At 49.5% G+C, this 20,035-nt stretch overlaps 6 protein-coding genes across 6 annotated transcripts, besides 8 other annotated features; all 6 read left to right on the forward strand.

Moving 5' to 3' along the window:
• Positions 1 to 20,035: part of a sequence feature (sequence corresponds to BAC RPCI93-26A17) that runs on past both edges of the window.
• Positions 516 to 542: a microsatellite.
• Positions 523 to 3,864, forward strand: Tb927.8.2580 (hypothetical protein, conserved; the record flags this gene model as incomplete). Its single annotated transcript, XM_841998.1, has 1 exon — positions 523 to 3,864. The coding sequence occupies one exon, from the start codon at positions 523 to 525 to the stop codon at positions 3,862 to 3,864; it is 3,342 nt and encodes a 1,113-aa protein (XP_847091.1).
• Positions 4,363 to 4,387: a microsatellite.
• Positions 4,470 to 6,107, forward strand: Tb927.8.2590 (hypothetical protein, conserved; the record flags this gene model as incomplete). Its single annotated transcript, XM_841999.1, has 1 exon — positions 4,470 to 6,107. One exon carries the CDS (start codon positions 4,470 to 4,472, stop codon positions 6,105 to 6,107), a length of 1,638 nt encoding a protein of 545 aa, XP_847092.1.
• Tb927.8.2600 (hypothetical protein, conserved) lies at positions 6,968 to 8,908 on the forward strand (the record flags this gene model as incomplete). The annotated part of the gene is made up of 1 exon (XM_842000.1): positions 6,968 to 8,908. The coding sequence occupies one exon, from the start codon at positions 6,968 to 6,970 to the stop codon at positions 8,906 to 8,908; it is 1,941 nt and encodes a 646-aa protein (XP_847093.1).
• On the forward strand, positions 9,702 to 12,047 carry Tb927.8.2610 (5-methyltetrahydropteroyltriglutamate--homocysteine S-methyltransferase, putative; the record flags this gene model as incomplete). The annotated part of the gene is made up of 1 exon (XM_842001.1): positions 9,702 to 12,047. One exon carries the CDS (start codon positions 9,702 to 9,704, stop codon positions 12,045 to 12,047), a length of 2,346 nt encoding a protein of 781 aa, XP_847094.1.
• Tb927.8.2620 (hypothetical protein, conserved) lies at positions 12,974 to 15,478 on the forward strand (the record flags this gene model as incomplete). Its single annotated transcript, XM_842002.1, has 1 exon — positions 12,974 to 15,478. The coding sequence occupies one exon, from the start codon at positions 12,974 to 12,976 to the stop codon at positions 15,476 to 15,478; it is 2,505 nt and encodes an 834-aa protein (XP_847095.1).
• Positions 16,170 to 16,196: a sequence feature (AT_rich).
• Positions 16,385 to 18,637, forward strand: Tb927.8.2630 (kinesin, putative; the record flags this gene model as incomplete). The annotated part of the gene is made up of 1 exon (XM_842003.1): positions 16,385 to 18,637. One exon carries the CDS (start codon positions 16,385 to 16,387, stop codon positions 18,635 to 18,637), a length of 2,253 nt encoding a protein of 750 aa, XP_847096.1.
• Positions 18,673 to 18,721: a sequence feature (A-rich).
• Positions 18,829 to 18,874: a microsatellite.
• Positions 19,598 to 19,619: a microsatellite.
• Positions 19,985 to 20,009: a microsatellite.

A 20,035-nucleotide genomic window follows, 5' to 3' on the forward strand; every position in this document is an offset into this window, starting at 1 on the left:
TAGGTTGGCATCTTAAAAAAGGGAACGGGAATGGGAAATAATGTCGTGGGGGTGTTTGAAAGGCGCTCTCGTATCGCATTGTAGCCGACTCGCATTCGATTAATTTCCCCCCTCTTCTTCCTTTGACGGCCCGTGTGGCACATTTTGCGGTGCACGCGCATGAACGAATGTAATGGTATTTTCCAAGTGCTCTACTGCGTTGAGGAGTCTTGGTTGCGAGCGCCACCAACTGCAACAACAAGTTACGTGGTGGTGTGGCGTGCCAAAGCTGGCGTGCATGTGTGTTTGCATATTCCGTTATCGGCATTTATATTACTCTGCAGTTTCCGTAACTGCATACACACCCCAGTATTTTTTTCCTTTGTTCTAAAAATTAAAAAAAAATAGTCCGTGGCGGTGCTCCTGCTTTTCAGCTCGCATGGGAAAGAAATATTGCCTTTTTCGGTGTGGTGCTGCTGTCGTTTTGATTTCTCCTTCTATTCCTACACTTCTTCTTTCATCCATAACATCTTAATTATACATATGCATATATATATGCATATTCTTGTGGTGAAAGTACTCCGCTTGATGCCGAACCATGGAAAGAGTAAGGCAAAAGGGACGGAAGAAAAGAAAGCTCGCCGCCGCAACAGTGCGGTTGCAAAGGACGATAGCGCCAACAATGTCCGGAGCGACCGTAAGGTGAATGATTCAGTCAAGTCGGCTCCAGCACCGGAGCAGCGCTTGCAGTTGTCCCTTGACCGTTCTGTATTTAGTTCGTCACAATTCTCCGCCCCGACGTTCGTTAACAACATCACAAATAGAGTTTTGTTTCCCCTGCTTATGTCCCGCGGCTGGAAAGAAGAAACCGCGGGGGGGATGAAGCGTTTCACCGAGAACGGTGTGGTTGGAAGTACCACCACCCGAGCTGATGCAGAAGCAGGGCAAGCGCATGGTGAGGAGGGGAGCACCGGGAGTGACCGGGGAGCTGTCGCCACTAGTCTTACGACAACTATTGCGGCCGCTCTCCGCGAAATCGAGAAAATGCAGGAAACTGAGGAGCAATCGCTCCAACTCCACGAAGTTCGTTGCCGTCGTTTGGAGATTAGGGAGAAACGAAAACTCGCTACAGTACGGCTGGGACTAGAGGATACAACAGCGCGGCTGCACGACTACGAGTCGCGTGTGTGCAACGCCGCTGCTGCAATCGCGGGTATTGAGCAACACCTCGCCCAATCGAACGCCCGAGTGCTTCGCGGCCGATCGGTTTCTGTCCTTCTAAATCACTTCCGTATGCTTACAGCAATACAAAAGAAGGACCTGACCAGCGCACTTAAGGGTCTGAAAAAGGCTCGGGCAGAGCAGAGAGAGAAAATAACCGCACAGTGGAAGACGTGTAGTGTATTGCCGGCAGAGACCGTTTACTTCGACTGGGATATAGATGCCAGTGCTAGAAGAGGCGATGGGGTTGGGATTTGTAGTGACTATGAAAACGGCGTGAAGGACCGTACAATGCGTGATACCTACGAAGGCGAGAGTAGGCTGTCAAGTAGGAGGCACCACACGAGCATCAGCTCCCGTGTGCACGGTCAGTCGGGCGGCACGTCGCGTGAAGGCCTTCACCATCTTGAGGAGGCGGCGATCGCCGCAGGTCTTGACCGTGCTTTTGTTGTGAGGAGTTCTACAGAAGCACAAGTGGAGTGGTGTCAGAGGCTACTGCATTTGCGTGGGGAGCTCGATGGGATTGTGAAAAATACGGCGAATGTGGATGTATACGTGAACTGGCTAAGGGAAGAACTGATGAATGATATCTTCCACCTTGTGGAGTGCTTCAATGGTGTTCATGGCGAGCTTGCTGAAATCGCAGCACAGGACCCATATGGTCGAACACTGCTTCGCACGATGGAGTTCGTATCCCGCCTGTACACTACCATCACAACCTCGCATGACGCATTGTTGTTGGATTTCTACAGCCATACTATCAGTCAAATGTGTTCTTCACTCTTTAAAGATTACTCCCCCGAGCCGCTGCGGGTTGTGCCGACATTTGAAAAGGCTAAAAAAGGATCTAGCAGTTCGAAGGCTTCGCAGGAACCCGTAAATCAGGCCAACACGGCTATGCAACACTACCGGACATCGTTGGAAGGGTGCCTTCGTGGTGCATTTAGCTTTTTTGTATCTCGTGCGCGGCGGGATGTTATCATCGTAGAAGCGATATTCGGTACAACATACACAGCGAGGCACCATCTGCTAACACAAATGACGAAGGGTGTTGTAGAACCCTTCCTTGTGAACCAGATGAAGCTCGCTGAGGATCACGAACGGGAAATAAGGGAGGCAGAGTCTAGACTTTCTCCAAGATCCAGGAACCGTGCGGCAGCGCAAATGGTCGATGCGATTACATACAAGCACACCGTGCAAACAGAACTGTTTGTGTTGTTCCAAGAGTACGTGCAAGAGATTCGGCGCACATTCACCTGCGGCGAGGCAGATTTCCTCGACAAGTATGTGGACTCACTGTTTGGTACGAGTCGGGCTAGCTACTCAGAAGCCGAATTGTTACGTCGCCACTATTCATTACTGGAGGAGTCATATGCACCGAAGCTTCGCAACGTCAGTGGGGAGGTCTTTGACCTCCGCAGCGAGCACATGCAAATGACGAAGGAGTTAGTTCAGTGTTTTGTTGAACTTTCAAATCGGATACGGATTTACGCGCGACCAGAAGACGTTAGGGAAAGAATGGTTGAGCTTGTGGAAACTACATTGCAGCAACTGGGGAGGGTGCTGGAAGCAGAACTCCGCAAAACTGTTGATTTTATGAGAAATAGTCGTGATACTTGGCGATCAAAGCCAAAGAACGAGGAAGACATATTACGTAATATCGATAGCGAGCCCCAGCAGTGTGGATTGCGCATGTTACTGTTCGCTCAGTCCACGATGATTAGCCTAGACGACGCTATAGCAGCAAGTTGTGACCATCTGTTACAACATGAACCACAGTTTGTTACCACCATCGAGGCGAAGAAGGTGGCTGCCTTCCAGGCTCTTGACGAAAGAGCGGAGTTGCTGCTGAATTTCTGTGCACATGCCATTGTGGTACGCTCCCTTTCTATACTACTTCACTTCCAGCATCGGAATGACTACGTCCCTAAAGTAGCGAAAGGAGGAGAAGGCGAGGTGATCGCACCACCGTGTACGGGAGCCTGCTCACTTTTTTGCAAATATGTCGCACAAGAGTTTGAAAGGGCAAAGGAGTTCATCAAAATGTCAGGGGGGTTGGCATCGCACCGAAACACGTCGCCACAAGCTCCTGCCGCCGAACAACTCCCCCCATCGAGCCAGTTCTTTTCGTCAGGCTCGATGCCTTCCGGTCAGCATATGTGGTCACAGAACTATTGCCTATACAGCAGCGGCGTATGCAGCAGTGGCAATATGGGTAGCGCCCTCGGACCAACGGCCCAAATAGATTCTCCGGATGGCGCGCGGCAGCGTGCTCGGCAGATGAACTTACAGCAGTTGCTGTACGGCGATGGGGGCGCTTCTTCTTTTGTCCGCACCGTTGGGGTGTGTCTCTATCGTGGTATCAGCATCCATCTAAAAGGCTTTTCTGTGTCAGACCGTGGGGCTCTTGTTTACAAGCGGGATGTGACAGCTTATGTGGAGGCGATGGCGCCGCTCACGCGGGTACCAGGTCTTGATGGAGCGGTCATTGATGTTCTTTTCCGACTGTTAAAGGAAACAGCGAGCCTGTTAATTATGCCTCCGGATCACATTAAAGGAGTGTGGGACACAGGCTTGTTGAGGCTTTTGAGTCATGATGAGAAGGTTCAATTCGTTAAGATGAGGGTGGATCTGCACGACAAGTTTCGTGATGTTGTGAAGTGAAAACTGTGCTTCATCTCAACGAGGAGCAAAGACTGACAGGATGATGCAGTAGGCGAGAGGGGAGATATACAGATGTATGAGCAGGACTCGGGGTTCCTTCTTTTCGTTGCTGGTGGCCTTTTAGTCGTCTTTTAAGTGCGTGGTTATACACTCACATGGGAAGGGGGGGAGAATGACCCTTCGATCTTGTGGTTTGCCCCTCTGATAAACATACGTGACTCAGCTGCTGCACATGAAAGTCGTCATGTTTTTGTTGTTCTGAATTGCTTGTAAACTCATTTACATTTGCTTTATCCTTACCGGATCTACGTATGGTCTTGCGCCAAAACATACACACATACCTATTTTCACTATATGCGTGTAAAGCGAAGCCAACACCGTCGGTCTTCCGTTGCTCTCTTTTTGGATCGCTGCGTTCCATTAGCAACCGCTCAGTCGCCAAGAGATCGCTCTCGCTCTTCACCTACATCCACTTGTTTGTTAGGTATCAATTCTCTCATATACATATATATATATATATATAAACGCCTGTTTAACACCTTCCGTAGTTCTACTAGACAATACGAAGCACCTCTTTATCGTGTAGGCTGAGCGGCCCGACTCTCATGGCGGTGTCGGGATCGGAGTCAGGGACGTCCGAAGGAAAGTTGAGTATTAGTTCAGGGACATCAAGCCACAATTCGTTTTCTTCCTCCTCTTCACCCTCCACAGAGGGAGGAATACAAGCGGATGAGCCAGCAGCGGAGACTGGCACGAGCAGTAAGAGCTCAGCTGCAGGTGTCAGCCCGGCGGCCGATTGCACAAATGGGCTGGAAGCAGAATATGCTTTACGGCGTATAAGCGTCGGGTCACACAAGAAAATAGATGCAGGCGAAGCGGAGATGCACGGCAAAGGCGAGAACCAAGTTGGAGGAAGTAATCAGCTTTTGAAAGATTCACCATGTGTGCATGTCAGTAGGAGGGCAGAAGAACCAAAAGTGCAGGGGGGACAACCGCGTGGACGGAGAGAAAAGCAACAGGGCCCCACCAATGAAAACACGAACTCTGGCCCCGGGTCAGCCGACGCTGCATCGCGGCTACGGTTCCTTGAAGAAATGTTGCTTCACATGACCGCTCTAAACAAGGAGCTAGAAATGGATCTCACGAAAACGAAGAAGGAGCTTCGGGAATACAAACAAGCCTTTCAACGGTCGCACTCTCGTACAGCTTACGAAACACCTACTCAGTCAGTGAATGCACGAAACGTTGACTCGGAGTGGGGGGAGATACGCAGCAGGGATGCATTGTATCCGGTGGCACGCACGAGGGAGGCGCAGCGACGGCAATGTCATGTGGATCCGCATTCGGACATTAGGGGCAGTCGGGCCGCATCGTCAAGACCATCTGCCCACCGCCGGGCGGGGGCTGACGGGCGCTTAGAGAAAAGGATTTCATCTAGTGCATTTGGTACGTGCCCACCGAAGGGAGTAGGATCAACTCGGGTTACCAAAGAAGCAGTTTCTGGTCGGGAACTGAGTCGTGGTAGGAGTGGGGCTGTAAATGGCTTGCTTCGTCACCCCTCCGCACAACGGAGGTACTCCACGGCTCCGACAGTTGAGGCCCGACCATCAGGAGTGATGTCACGCGGGGAACATTCGCGGCAGTGCGGCCAAGTTCGCGACTACTCTCAAGATTGCAGAGATGCCCATGGTAGGAAGTCCGAGCCGCGCCGCGAGAACTCTGGGCCCTGCGCGGGTCGCCGAAAAAGCAGGTCACCACAACCAATCCAAAGGGATCCTTCGAATCACAGAAAAGCTCCGCGGAGGAGCCCAGGATCCGCTCCACAACCACCATCAGGCACTCAGACAGTAAAACTGCGGGGAGCGAGGCCCACAGGGTCAGTGGCAGGACCCTGCAGTAGAAGCAGGTCGGCACCGAAGCAGAGCACCGAAGTTGTTAGCATACCGGCGCCTTTGCCAAGGAATCATAGAAACGCATCAGCGACGGCTACAGTTGCACCAGGTCGAGGTCGGTCGTCCAGGAACTTTTCCCATGCAGTAGCAACGGCAGGTAAACCGACCAGCAAGCACGCGGCCAGTGGTAGAGCCGTTCCCCGTTCTGTGGAAAGCACTCTAACTCAGACTCAGACCGTAACTCCTGCCCCAGAAGGTAATATAGAGGATGTAGCGGCGCTTCAGCGGCGGTATTGGCAGCAATCACGAGACATCTTAGAGCAGCTTAACCGGTTGCTGGAAGAAGATTAAGCGACGTGCGGTACCAGTCTCTGGTTCTATCCTCTACGCTCATTCCTTCTTCATCTGAGCTATGTTTGGCCTCCTTTTGTTCGTAGTTGTTAGAGCTTTCAGAAGGGTTCGTGTTGTCGTATTTGGGGTGAGTCGTAACCAGCCGGGTTTCTAGCGGGACTGCACGCAAAAATAGTGAGTTAAGTCAACAAAAACGTATTTATAGTGCGCATGGATCAGCGTTCGAGCGTGCGTTTGTATGTGCGCACTTGTGAGATGTTTTTATCCCGCCGCTCTTGGAGAGCGGAGGTGCAAAAGGAAAAAGGTGGCGAAAAATAATAATGCATTGTTGAGTGGGGAGTTAGAAAGAAGAAGAGTTGAGGAGCGTTGGGATGGAATTGTTTGAGGGGCCGTGATCCTTAACATAAAAAAAGCGGGAGAGTTTGCATCTAAAAGAACAGATAAGTGTGGGACCCTTGTTGCTTCGAGGGGGAAGAAGGGTGACTCTGCTGTTGCTGCAGAAGGGGTCAAGTAGACCTCTGGGGGGTTTGGTTTTGCAGCGACTCTAAGTAAGAGGTATGGTCTCCGAATTTTTTTTTCATAACTGAGAGGAGCCGAAAAGCGGCTTTCATGAGATAAAGCGTCCCAGTCACGCTGCCACTACCCGACACGCCCCCGTTGGGCTTCTTTGTATGTGTCTTCTCATTGCGTTGTTGAGATCATTTTCCGCTCCCTTTGACAAATACCCGTGCGTAAGTACGAATACGCATATTTCATGATTTTTTTTCCTTCTCCACTTCACTTCACCTTCGCGGCCACCCAAACAACAACATTCCACTTGATTGTTCCTGTCTCTTATCGTACACATGGAAGGCTGAAGAATGGGCATGAAGCTGCAGCAACCACATCAGGCACGTAGCGGCGGAGAAAAGAGCATGGGCAGAAACGAAGAGCTGAGGAAAAAGACGGAAGAGCTTGTACGGCAGCGTACCGCTGAGCTCCGAGAAGCAAGGACCCGCGAAGAAAAGCAGCAGCTGCGCGGCCGCTGGGTGACGGATGCAGACGCATTGGGAAATGCTGAAGCGCGTAAACGCGAACAGTTTCAGCGAAGCGCCCCGAAGCGTGCAGCGCGTGTGAATCTTTTCGGGAAACTAGAGAACACAAACACAGGACTGGAGCTGGAGGAGCGAGAGGTGTCGGACCGCGTCACGCAGGATGATGTGGTCGCTGCTGTCGACCTACAATCCAAAAGCAAGAAGTATGAACTGGTACTGGACAAACTGGGCCCATACAAACTGGACTTCAGCGCAAATGGAACACATTTGCTGCTCGCTGGTCTACGCGGTCACATGGCGAATATCCGCTGGAAGGATTTTGCTCTTAATGGTGAAACACAACTAAAGGACCGCATTGACGACGCTAAGTTTCTCATTGACCATACCATAACCGCGGTAGCTCAAAAGAAGTTTGTTTACATGTACACAAAAGAGGGAGCGGAGATGCATGTTCTCCCTAGTATGGCAAATATGAATCGTCTGGCATACCTGCCGCGTCATCTGTTGCTATGCGCTGCGTCCACACAGTATAGTGTTATGCAATATATGGACATCAGCACGGGGCAAGAACTAGGAACCAAGGTTCCTTCGGTTGTGCGGGATCCCACTTCCTGCATGGCCGTCAACCCAAGTAACGGTGTCGTGGCCACTTGCGACCTCCGTGGTCTGGTAAAACTATGGTCGCCTAGTGTTGTGGATCCCTTAGTGCAGCTGAAGGGCCACAAGGGCGTCATCGATGATATCTGCTTTCACCCAAACGGCCGCTTCTTCGTTACTCTTGGCGGCGATCATAAATTCAAAGTGTGGGACTGCCGCACATTACGTGCTCTAGAGGAATACGCCGTTACGTACGCGTTCAACACCATCGACGTCTCTAGCTCGGGGTATGTGGCGATGGGTGGTGGCACCAACGTGCAAATTTGGAAGGACCTTTTCACTGCCTCCCGCCCTAACTCCCCGTATTTGAAATTTGGTCTCGGTTACGGCAACATCGCTCAGCAGCTACGGTTCTGCCCGTTCGAGGACGTAATTGGTGTGGGTCACTCACGTGGCTTCCATTCACTTCTTATCCCGGGTGCTGGTGACGCAAATCCTGACTTCTTCTATGCAAACCCGCACGAGACAGAGCGCCATCGAAAGGAGAGAGTTGTTTCGACGCTGTTGGATAAGTTGCCGCCCGATATGATATCGCTTGACATCCAGGTCCCAGGAGTGAATACCGCACGGCTCGCAGAGTATAACGAGAACATCCGACTTAACAAAAAGGCGCGTGCCATCCGTGAAAAGAAAGAGCGGCGAGCAGATAAGTCGCTCGGGGATGCAGCTCCAACCGGACTGCTGGTTGGAAATGATGAAGAGGTTGACGAAGATTTAGGATACAAGGAGCGTCCGGTAACAAAAGAACTCAAATCAAAGAAGGAGGTGGCAAAGGAGCGCAAAATGCAGAAATGGGATAAAAAGGATAGTGCGGACAAGGTGCGCTCAAAGCAAACCATGCGAACTTCGAAAATAGTGCAACAGCGACGGGCCAGGATGCAGCGGCTGAGCGGTGCAATGGGATCGGATGATGAAGAAGAGAAGAAAGCAGAGCAAAATCGGTTAAAAAGGCATCGCCGCGAGGAGGAGGACGCGGCTGACGACGTACGGGAGTTGTATGGCCGGCGTGACGAAGGTTCCAGTAAGGCGGTGAACCGCGGGAAGAGTGAAATGACCGTGATGACGCCCTCCGTGAAGAAAAATGCCGCCCTCAGGCGTTTGATGGGGTAGGGAACATGCTGACGGCTTATCAAATTATCGGGGACGTGGTTTTGGTCCCAACACTCAAGCTCGCGTTGGTCAGTGACGTGAGAATTCTCGGGTTAGTCTTCGCGGAGCAGACGGCTTTATGTGGGGGCACCAGGTGGCGAAGTCGAAAATGGCGACACACCGAAAGAAAGAAGGTGACCAAAAGAAGTTTTCTGGACGGTTAAGGCACGATGCACTTTTAAAAGGTAAGCGCACAATTGTATGCCAGTCAATCATTAAAATATTTAAGTTGATGGATGACATTAAGCCCAAACTCGTTTCCCCCTTTTGCAGAAAAATATGTCGATTCGACTGTCATAAAGCTAGTGGGGGTTCGGTTTGTGAGCCTCTCAAATTCTTCTCTATCACGTTTTCTTTTTTCACGAACAAGGAATGAACCAATTCGACAGTAGGTGAACATAAAGTGGCCGCTCGCTCTCCCCTCGCACTACTTCGAGGTGGTGACACAATGGAAACTAATCGCACAAGAATAGCGAAGGTCACAAGGCCAGGGCAGGTGTGTTAATGACTTCGAGTCGAGGCAGGAAAAAAGAATTGTATTCGTGTTTGAACCTCTTAACGGGGGACCCTTGCTTCCGGGAGCTGAGACTGCTCGAATAGTTTCCCCCCCCCTCCCCCGCTAACACGTCTCTCTGAACATCCCGTTGGTTTTATTATTGTTATTGTTGTTATTTTTTTACACCCTGCCTCAAGTAAACAGCGCTCTATCAGAAGTGACCTGTGGCCCTTGTTGCACTCATCGCCCACTGCTGTGATGATGACGACCGCAACGCGGCGCGCTAAAATTATTACGCATACACTCGGTTTCCCTCGCTTTGGTGTGCAGCGCGAGCTGAAGGGTGCATTGGAAAGCTACTGGAGTGGCGCGGTTACGGAGGATAATCTGAGGGAAACGGCGAGAGAAGTGAGATTCCGTCACTGGCGGCAACAGATGGAGCGTGGCGTTGACATGATCCCCGTAGGTGACTTCCACTGGTATGATCACGTTCTCAGCACAAGTCTCATGCTCGACAATGTGCCACCACGGCATCGAACCAGAAACGGTTCCATCAATATCGATACCCTTTTCCGTGTTGCTCGCGGATACACCTCTAGTGGTAAGTCAGTGGATGCATCTGAAATGACTAAGTGGTTCAACACCAACTACCACTACATCGTGCCGGAGTTTACGTGCCCTACACAAACCTTCAGTTTCGCTTGGAATCAGCTGATTGAAGAGGTGGAAGAACTGCTAAGTTTATGGGGGCCTTCAAGAACGAAACCCGTTATTTTGGGCCCCGTTAGTTACGTGTGGTTGGGGAAAGTAAAAGGTTGTGAGTGGTTTGATCGCCGGTCCCTTCTACCTCGCATTGTGCCGGTATACGCGGAGGTGTTGAGGAAACTTGCCAAGAGCGGGATTCAGTGGGTGCAGTTGGATGAACCCGCGCTAGTGTTGGACCTGGAGCAAGATTGGCTGGATGCATTTGAGGCCACATACAAGGAACTGCGCCGACAAGCCGGTAATGTGCCAAAATTGCTGTTGACAACCTATTTCGATAGCGTCGGTCATAACATGGACGTTATTAACTGCTTAGCGGTGGACGGGCTGCATGTGGATGCCGTTGCGGGTGATGACGATCTCGTAGAGGTGGAAAAGAGGTTGCCCGCCTCATGGGTGCTTTCCGCTGGTGTTATTGATGGTCGCAATGTGTGGAAAGCAAACCTTCATCAAATCTACGAGAGGTTGGCAGCCCTTCGTAACGCGGCACCGGCGCGTGCGCTATGGATTGGGACATCTTGCTCCCTTCTGCACTCCCCAATTGACGTAGGCTGTGAAGTGGGGATGGACGAAGAAATAAGGAACTTACTGGCGTTTGCTCTGCAGAAATGTGATGAGATGAACCTTCTTGCTGACGCTCTAAAAACAGAGGAAGGAGGAAGCCATTTGGTGGAGTACAGTTCACTCCTGCACCAACGGGAGGTACCCGGCGGTGCGATAAATGAGGAGGCACGAAAGCTTGCATCGGAGCTGAACGCCAAAGATACCGAACGGTCGCTTCCCTACTCAAAACGTGTTGAAGTGCAGCGAAGCTTAATAAAGCTTCCATTGATTCCGACAACTACGATTGGCTCTTTTCCACGCACATCCGAGATACGCAGCCAGCGTTTGTCATTCAAAACCGGTCTAGTTGATGAAGCGACATACAAGCAGCAGATGAAAGATAACATTAAACACATAGTGGCTGAGCAAGAGGCGATCGGCCTGGATGTATTAGTTCATGGTGAACCGGAGCGCAATGACATGGTTGAATATTTCGCGGAACTCCTGAGTGGCTTTGTTTCTACGGCGAATGGCTGGATTCAAAGTTACGGCTCTCGGTGCGTAAAGCCACCCATCATATACGGTAACGTGAGTCGACCTACTGCAATGACACTGGAGTGGCTGACGTACGCACAGTCTCTCACACAAAAGCCAGTGAAGGGCATATTAACGGGTCCAGTAACGATCCTTAGCTGGTCGTTTGTCCGAGAAGACCTGCCAAGAAGGGAAGTTGCACGTCAGGTTGCACTGGCATTACGTGAAGAAGTTGATGACCTTCAGAATGCGGGTATACGTCTGATCCAAGTGGATGAGCCCGCTCTGCGTGAAGGACTGCCGTTACAAAGAAGAAAGCAGCAGGAGTACCTAAAGTGGGCCACTGAGGTGTTTAAGCTTGTTGTGGCGGTCGCACGACCGGAAATACAAATACACACTCATATTTGCTACAGTGAAATACACGATATTGCTGGGGCCATCGCGGCAATGGATGCCGATGTTATTTACTTTGAGGCCACGCGCTCCGACATGGAACTACTGAGGGTATTTGATTCTTTCACATACCTCAACGGAGTGGGGCTCGGTGTGTATGACGTCCACAGTCCAAATGTTCCCAGTGTGGAGACGATTGTGCAGCGACTGGAAGCATCTGCTGAGCGGATTCCACTCGAGCGGTTGTGGGTAAATCCTGACTGTGGACTGAAAACACGCGGGTGGAAGGAGACGGGGGTAGCGTTACGTAACATGGTGGAAGCGACTAGGCAGTTCCGTGAACGAGTGAAGCGGCACTTTACTGTGCACTAGCGTTTAAGGTAACTGTGCGGTCAACCACGCCGACACTTAAAGGAATATCCGCGCTGCTTCGTGTCGTTCATGTTTCGCCACAGCAGATGACTTTAGACCGGCATCAATATCCATGGAAGTGCAAAATTGGAGTCACAAGCCCTTCTTGGGAACCTACAATTGCCAACAGCGGCACCCCGTCGACAAACCATTACTTGCCGGCCCCGTTAACTAATGGAAAAAAGCTCTGCTAGACGAAGTCGTTAAAACCTTTTTTTTTTTCCTTCCCCCCCCCCCCCACGACCTTCTCTTCGTGTGATGCCTTGTATGGTTTGCGAAACGCATTCTCGTAGTGCGTATGCGGGCTCAATGATATTAAGATAAACCTGTGTCCCATAACGGCCAAATTCCTTAAATTTGTTAACTAGTGTGTGGTGGCCTCAAGAGCTATGCGATGTATCGTGAAGAGTAGCGAAATGGAGACTCACTCCGGAAGTATTGTGAAACTGTGCGAAGCCGTTAGTTGTCGTCTGTTCATCAATGTTTCGATCTGGAGTTTAGTAATATGGAATTCATGAGGTGTGGTGGGGAACATGAAAGGGGGGAGAGTAATCTAGGCGGCACCGATACTCTACCCAGTGTATATTATTTCTCATATCCGTCTTTGTTACCCCGCGAAATTCACACTAACCCTCCATCACTCACTCTCCGTGATTAATCTCCTTCGTGTTAGACATTGTTATTGTGATTGCTATCGCTGGCATCTCCCTTACAAACTCTCACTTGCTTTCCTCCGTCGCCATTTTTTCTTGCATTTTTTTTTTTGCATAGCGTGTTGTGCATTGCTGCGTGTACAGGCACCGGTAGCACCAAAGTCCAAATTGGACCTGAAACGCATAACGCATCCGGATTTATATACATATTAACTCATTTTAAATTTTTAGAAAATGGCTCACCCGGTGCCACCGGTTAACCCATATGACCCGCGGGATCTTCAATCCAAGGCGCTGCAGCGTTGGGAGGAACAGCAGCGGGTGTGGGCTAATATGGAAAAAAATATCAGGCGTCGTGTGCCTGGAAAAGGCCGGGCGGCGCAACTTGGTGGAAGGAATATGGAGTTTGCGATGTACAAGAAGCGGTTAAACATTGAAAAGCAGTTTCTTCTAGAAGGCGCAGTACCACCACCGGAGTTGGGGGGTCATAATTTGTGGGAAAGCACATTACGCATACATCCTGGGGAAAATGCAGTGCGATATGTTCGGATGGACAAGACGGAATACCCATATCCATTGTACTGTAAAGTGGCGGATAACAGACGAAATGATGCGGATAATCAGACAAACATGCGCATTGTGCATCCGAAAGAAAGACAGCTAGGTGTCGTGAAGGAGCAGCCACAGCAGCCGAAATCAAAGGATGAATCAATTTCCATTATATTTCCCGGTAAAGAGTACTACAGCAAGCAGGTGGCAAGGAATATATCAGCGATTGAACGGCAGATGCCTCACTTTCTTGTGCCAAGAGCATACTTAGAAGTTTGTGGAAAGCCGCCACCGTGGACCTTTAATACCGAAGAAGCTGCAGCAGCCAAGAAGCGTGCCCCGCCCGTTGCTTACCACCCACCTCCGGCTAGCCCCTCCGTAACTGTGTCCCGCACATTCTCACAACAGTGTGGTAGTCAAAAAAAATGTTCATCCCTCGGTGAAGATGACGCAGCCACGGCAGTGACACGGCCCGATGTCAATAGTTGCACCGTTGACGTCACCGAGGAAGCCGTGGGTGGTCCCTCCCTCGTCATATCCACAACCCGCATTTTATTTTTTGCGGAGCCCGGAGAGCTTTCCCATGGCTCAGTGAAAATCAAAAACAACGGCACTACGACCGTTTACTACACATGGGCTCCTATTCAGCCAGTCACAGAGTTGGATGACGCCATTACTGGGAATGAGACTAGAGATGAAGAGAGCGGCGGGGACGACGGGGAAATTTCTGGAACTAAAAACGAGCGCTCGCAAACTGAATCCGATGAAGGAGGAGCCACATCTGCCAGAACGAGCTGTGATACTGTGCAAGTGACAGCGGTCCCGCAATGGCGAAGTAAAGAGAGAGGGGAAGAAAGAGGCATTCGCGTGGACGGTGAGGCCGTGGAGCAGCAAACACCACGCGGAGAGGCAAAATTGTCGCTTCGTGCGCTAGCAACAAAATCCAAAGAGTCAAAAACCTTCTTTTACCTCTCTGCTCCCCTAGACGGCGTCATACTTCCGGATGATGAAATCATTTTTCCTTTCTCCGTTAGGGCTGCCTTCGCTGGACGCTTCACGCGTCACTATGAGCTTCTTATGTTTCCTACTATGTCGCGACCCCTCGTCGTGGAACTATGTGCGTTTATCCGTTCTCCCCTGCCCACGTTGAATGCACTGTCGGACCCTGTCGGCGAGGCCTTCGACGCGAGAGAAGGAGTAAACATGCAACGTCAACTGCTTAACACTTTGGTTGCGAGGGAAAGTATGTACGACGCGTCAGAGATTGCTAAGGCGACCAAGGCGTGTATAGCTGCTTCACAGGCGGAAGAAGAGGCGAGAGAGGCAGAAATAACCAGGTGGCGGCTGGCTTGGAATGACTCGACGTACATGGCACTGCGCGTGCCGTTCAACCGAGACATTTACCAACGGTTGAATGCGATGTACGGAAACATTATGCGGACGATGGATGAGTGCGGGAGACCATTGCAACACAGAGAATGGAATGGTTCTGTCCAGACTCTTCAGACGAAAATCTGCGGAGTTCGCGATGCTGTGTGTAGGAATACCTTGCGTGAAGCTTTTAATTGCCTCTTACGCGCTTCAGTGGTTTGCGAGCAGGAGCGCGAACCTCTTGGCCTTTTGCTTCGTCGGGCTGCGGGAGTTACCGCCTTTTCAGTACTCGCTCACCGTGTCGAACAACTGGATGACTCCATCAGTTATGCACTTGGCATCCGATCGCGTCCAGTGCCCTTACAGTCCACTGTCCTGCCAGTGATAGCCATGAATCAGAAGTCAATCAACAACACCAACAACCAAGGTGCTTTATCTGGGCGGGCTAACGCACGGCAGGGAAGCAGGGCAAGAAGCGGCTTTACCATACAAGACAATAGTGCCGTGCTTTCAGTGCTCACAGAAGAGCAAGGAAATGAAGCGGAAGCTGCCTCGCAAGAAGCTGCCATTGAACCCTCCGTACAGGAAGAGTACAGAGCGCGTTTGTTCACTGGAATGCGACGACTTGTTGGGGATGCAGTGGAGCAGCTCTGTGCCATATTAGACGCCTCCCGCAACTCCATCGAGGCGGCATGCGACCTTCCTCTCATGGGTATTACCGTTTGCACGCGAGCACAAGATGTACGCATCATTCAATGCGCCGAAGATTTGGAAGTGGATACGGCTGTCGAGGCTATTGTGCCGAAGAAGAGGAAGTAGCAAACAACCATATGTGTAAGGGAAAAAGAAAGTTATACAGTTGTGTGGCGTGGTGCGCGCGAGAGGATAAAGAAATGATGTTACGGAAAGTGAAACTGATAGCATGGTCCGCTTCAAGTCATGATACAATGAGATGCATCGTAACGAGTGCTATCGCGGATGTAAAGGTGTGTCGCTGTCACTTGATGGAAGTGAGCCAGCAAAGAAGAGAGTAAAGGTAGAAAAGACGTCGGTGAGGGGGGAAAAAAAAAAGAAGAGGAATACATATGTCATATGAATTCAATCAAAGAGAGGGAGTGTAAAACACTTCCGCTACTGGGAAGAGACGAGAAACAAAATAAAGAAAATCTAAAAAAAATAAAGAAGACAATGCTGGAAAGGTAGTGTTGTTTTGTCAGTTCATTAAAGACACAACTCCGTCCACTCTTATGATTGCGTGGCGAGGAATGAAGTGAAATGTGCTGAAATATCCGGCAAATAAAAAAGTTAAAAGCCGCTGGTACCATGGTGGATGTATGACAATAGACAAAAGAAAACAGAGTTCATAACGTACGGTGAGCTGGCCAACGCTGTTTTGACATTTTGACGGGAATATCCCTTTTGTTGAACATATGCAGACCCTCCATTTCCTCTTTCATCCTTGTCTTTTGTTAACCTCTTCCAACATACTTACACGACATACCTTTGTGTGAAAAAAATAATTAATTAATTAATTAAACAAAACGGAAAGTTTGTCAAGGGGTGAGTGAAGTGAGTAAGCAGAGAAACGAAAGGGGAAATATATAAAAGAAGAAAATTAGGAAGCTCTGTATCCTTTCAAAAGAGGTCACTACAAGAGCTAAACCACTTTTTTAGATAAAATAACTAGAAGAACACATTTAGGTAGAGCAGACCATTTACACAGTCATGCGGACAAATGAAGAAAGAGATGATAAGGGAGGGTTCATTGCGGAGCCAAAGCTGCTAGCGGGTCCCGCACAAAAAAAAGGTGCCCCATCCCCCGCAAAGAAGCGGGCAACGAGTCCTTTCAAGACAGTACCCAACCACCTTAACCCTAACAAACAGCATGGTGACTCAATGAACGGGCACAACACTTCAATGGAGAACGCGGACGAAAACTCAGCGGCATTCCGCTCGCGGGCAACGGAGATTATGAGGTTCAGAGTGTATGCCCGAGTCCGTCCTTTTATCCCTGAAGAGCTTGCGGATATGGAAGGACAGGAGCGGCGGTCTGTTGTGGAAATGACGGAAAACAAAACAGTCATATTAGACCCTAAGGATGGATGGGCACCTAAGGCACAATTCGAATTCGATGCCAGTCTGTGGTCCATCCCCCCTGAGCATCGTATCGTGCATACTTTTAATGACACAAGACACAGCACCTACGCTACGCAAAGAAATGTGTATGATGTCATTGCTAAGGACCTTGTGCCCCATGTGTTTGACGGATTCAACAGTTGTGTCCTCACGTACGGATTGACAGGAAGTGGTAAAACGTACACAATGATGGGCAAATACGACCCGAGAGCTACATGTGGTGGGGATGGGGAGGAAGGCATCATTCCACGTGTATCGAATGATCTATTTACCATCCTTGATAAAAAGAGAAAGGAAGAAGAAAAGCCAAACATTCGCTTCCGCATTGAAGTTACTTTCGTGGAGATTTATATGGAGCGTGTACGTGACCTCCTCGACCCTGCGCTTAAGAACTCCAAAGGAAGTGAGAAGTTGCAGGACGCCCGTATTCGTCAGGATCCCTACAGTGGACCCTTCGTGGAGGGTGTAACGAAGTATCAGGCTGAGAACTGGGCTCAGTGTTGTTTACTGCTAGAGCGCGGCTCAACACATCGTACCACATGTGCAACTGCGGTTCACAACCAGTCTAGCCGCAGTCACGCTATTTTCCAACTGACGGTAATTCAGGAAGAAACGATCCCTGCAAAGGACCGCTACTCACGCCCGACAGTTCGCTGCCAGGCGGGTCGCATTAACCTTGTCGATCTTGCTGGTTCTGAGCGTGGTGGTTTTCAGGATTATGTGAAGGAGTCAGCGGCTATTAACACTTCCCTGTTGGCGCTGCGTCGAGTTATTGACAACCTCACGGAGCGGCAGAACGTGTTGATGGAACAAGCAAAGGCTGAAGTGACAGGCGGTTACTTCCAGGAGCGTACTTTGCCCCAGGTGCCCTTTCGAGATAGTGTTCTCACGTGGCTACTGAGCGACAGTATTGGTGGGAATGCTCGTACAACAATGGTGGCTACGTTGAGCCCGCTTGCAAAGAACTATGGCGACACGCTTGCAACGCTTCAGTGGAGTAGTAAGGCGCGTAACCTTGTGACGCTGGTAAAGGTGAATGATGCCCAAACAACAGTAACAGACGGTATGACAAGTAAGGCTGGTGAGCTTCACAATGCTGTGCGCATTCAACGACAAAACATGGACACACTCCTTGAGTCGCTAAGGTCGAAACAAGCCATCGCTGAGAACTTGGAGAAGGAAATGGGTAGCATGACACGTCAGATGACGTCAATCGATACGGAAACGAACAAAATGATCCGGAAGCGGCAGGCGGTTACAGTGCAGCGAACCCTGTTGCGCAAAGTCTGGGCGAAGCAAATAAAAACATTGGAAGAGCGCCTCCAAGCATCACAGAAACGGTTGGCTCAGAAAAACGCTACGGTGGCGAACTCAAACCGGCAACGTGATGATGCGCTGGAAAGGGAAAACGCAGTGAAGCGAAAACTACAAAACTTGAAGGCAAGAGAAGAGGAGCTGCATAAACTAGTCGCAAAGAACGATGCCACGGATGAGGCCTTTCGGGAGGAACTTGCGAGTGCGGAACTAAGATACCAAACGGAAATGGAAGCTGCGGGTGCAGATAATGTTGTGAGCAGGCTCACCGAGTCCATAGAGAACAGGACCCGAATGGAGCGAAGAAAGCTTGACGATTTAAGGGAGAAAGTGAAGGCGGCAGAGCGGAAGGCGATATCTATGGAAGCAAAAGTAAATGAAAGTAAGCAAGAGGAGTGGAAGGAGCAGGTGAGGCGTGATGGAGAGGAAGTGGTACAACTTCGGAGCAAATTAGGTGAGTTGCAGGCACGTTGGGATGCCGTTCGAGAGGAAAACGACAGTCTGAAGGCGATGGTGAAGAGAAAGTAGTGGGCATATGCATGAAACACTGGAGGTGCAAGGACAAAAAAAAAGGAAGGAAAAAAGAAAAAAAATAGAAAAGGAAAAGGAAAAGGAATACTTATGGTGGAGTTGCCACAAATGATACAAACATCTATCGGCGGACACGTGACAAAGAGGAAAGGTGTATGCACTATGGAGTATTCGGAAGGGGAAATGCGTATATATATGTATATATGTATATATATATATATATATACATACATACGCGTTCAGAGGGAAAGAATGAAAAAGATAGGGAGAAGTGCTTGAGCACCAGTCATGTCGGCTACGAAAGTGGAGAGTTGAGGAAAAAAAAAAGAAAAAGGTCCCAGGGCTTTTGGAGAGGGGCCAACAATAAAAGAGGGTAGAACGTAGGGAACAGGCGGGTGCCGCGCTCAGAACGAAGCTGCAAGTAGAAATACTTGAAAAAGAAAAGATGAAAGCGAGGGAGAGAAAGAGGGGAGGTTAACGAGAAAAAAAAAGATACATTCGTGGAGGAAGGAAAGGAAAAACGCTGAAACCACGACATGAGATATCTCTCAGGTGTAAAGAAGGGAGGGGGGAATGGGAGTGCACTGCTTCCGGTTTCTCTTCTCTTTTTTATTTTTCTCCCTCCTTCTCTTATTCCTTCTTAAACGGGCCCGCCACCTGTGCATTTACTGCTTTAACATTCATTTATTCCTCACCTCCGTGGGCGCGTTTCGCGTGATGGGCACATCAAACATGAGGGCACGGCTTCTTTTTTTTTTTTTTTTGATTCTGTTATTATTATTGTTATTTGGCTATGATAGACGATTACTTTCTGCTGATACACATCCCTTCTATTTTTCCTTATTCCTCCTGATTCCTCCCCTTTCTGCCCGCATGCATATGCATGTGCTTGTAAGCGTGACCAAAGGTAATGTGAGGCGAAGTCCTGTTGTACATTTTTATATGTAGATAAACAATTATATATATATATATATATATACGCACACACATCCGTTGTAAACACATAGAATGAGTTCGAAACGACAGGAAAAAAGAGAATAAAAGGAAAGCTCGTGTAAACAAGTGCGCATGGATGAGTGTGAATGTGGCCTATCGTCTCTTCGTTTATTTTATTTTATTTTCTTCACTTATTATGATTCAAACCTTCTCTTATATCAAGCGGCAAGAAGGTATGATAATATTCCGTTCTTTCGCATTTCCCCCACTTCGAGGATCGTCCCCGTATATCCTCTCAATTTCCTTTTGTTTTCTTTGTGTGGTCATTCAATTCATTTCGTTCATATTTTTTTTATTTTTCGCATGGACCAGCACGTGTGGTGAAGAGCGCTTTTCGAAGTGTTTCTTTGTGTGTGTGTGTGTGTGTGTGTGTATTTCGCACCGTGACGACCAGCGGAA

The sequence above is a fragment of the Trypanosoma brucei genome, chromosome 8 (genome assembly GCF_000002445.2).
Source record: "Trypanosoma brucei brucei TREU927 chromosome 8, complete sequence".
Taxonomy (NCBI): domain Eukaryota; phylum Euglenozoa; class Kinetoplastea; order Trypanosomatida; family Trypanosomatidae; genus Trypanosoma; species Trypanosoma brucei.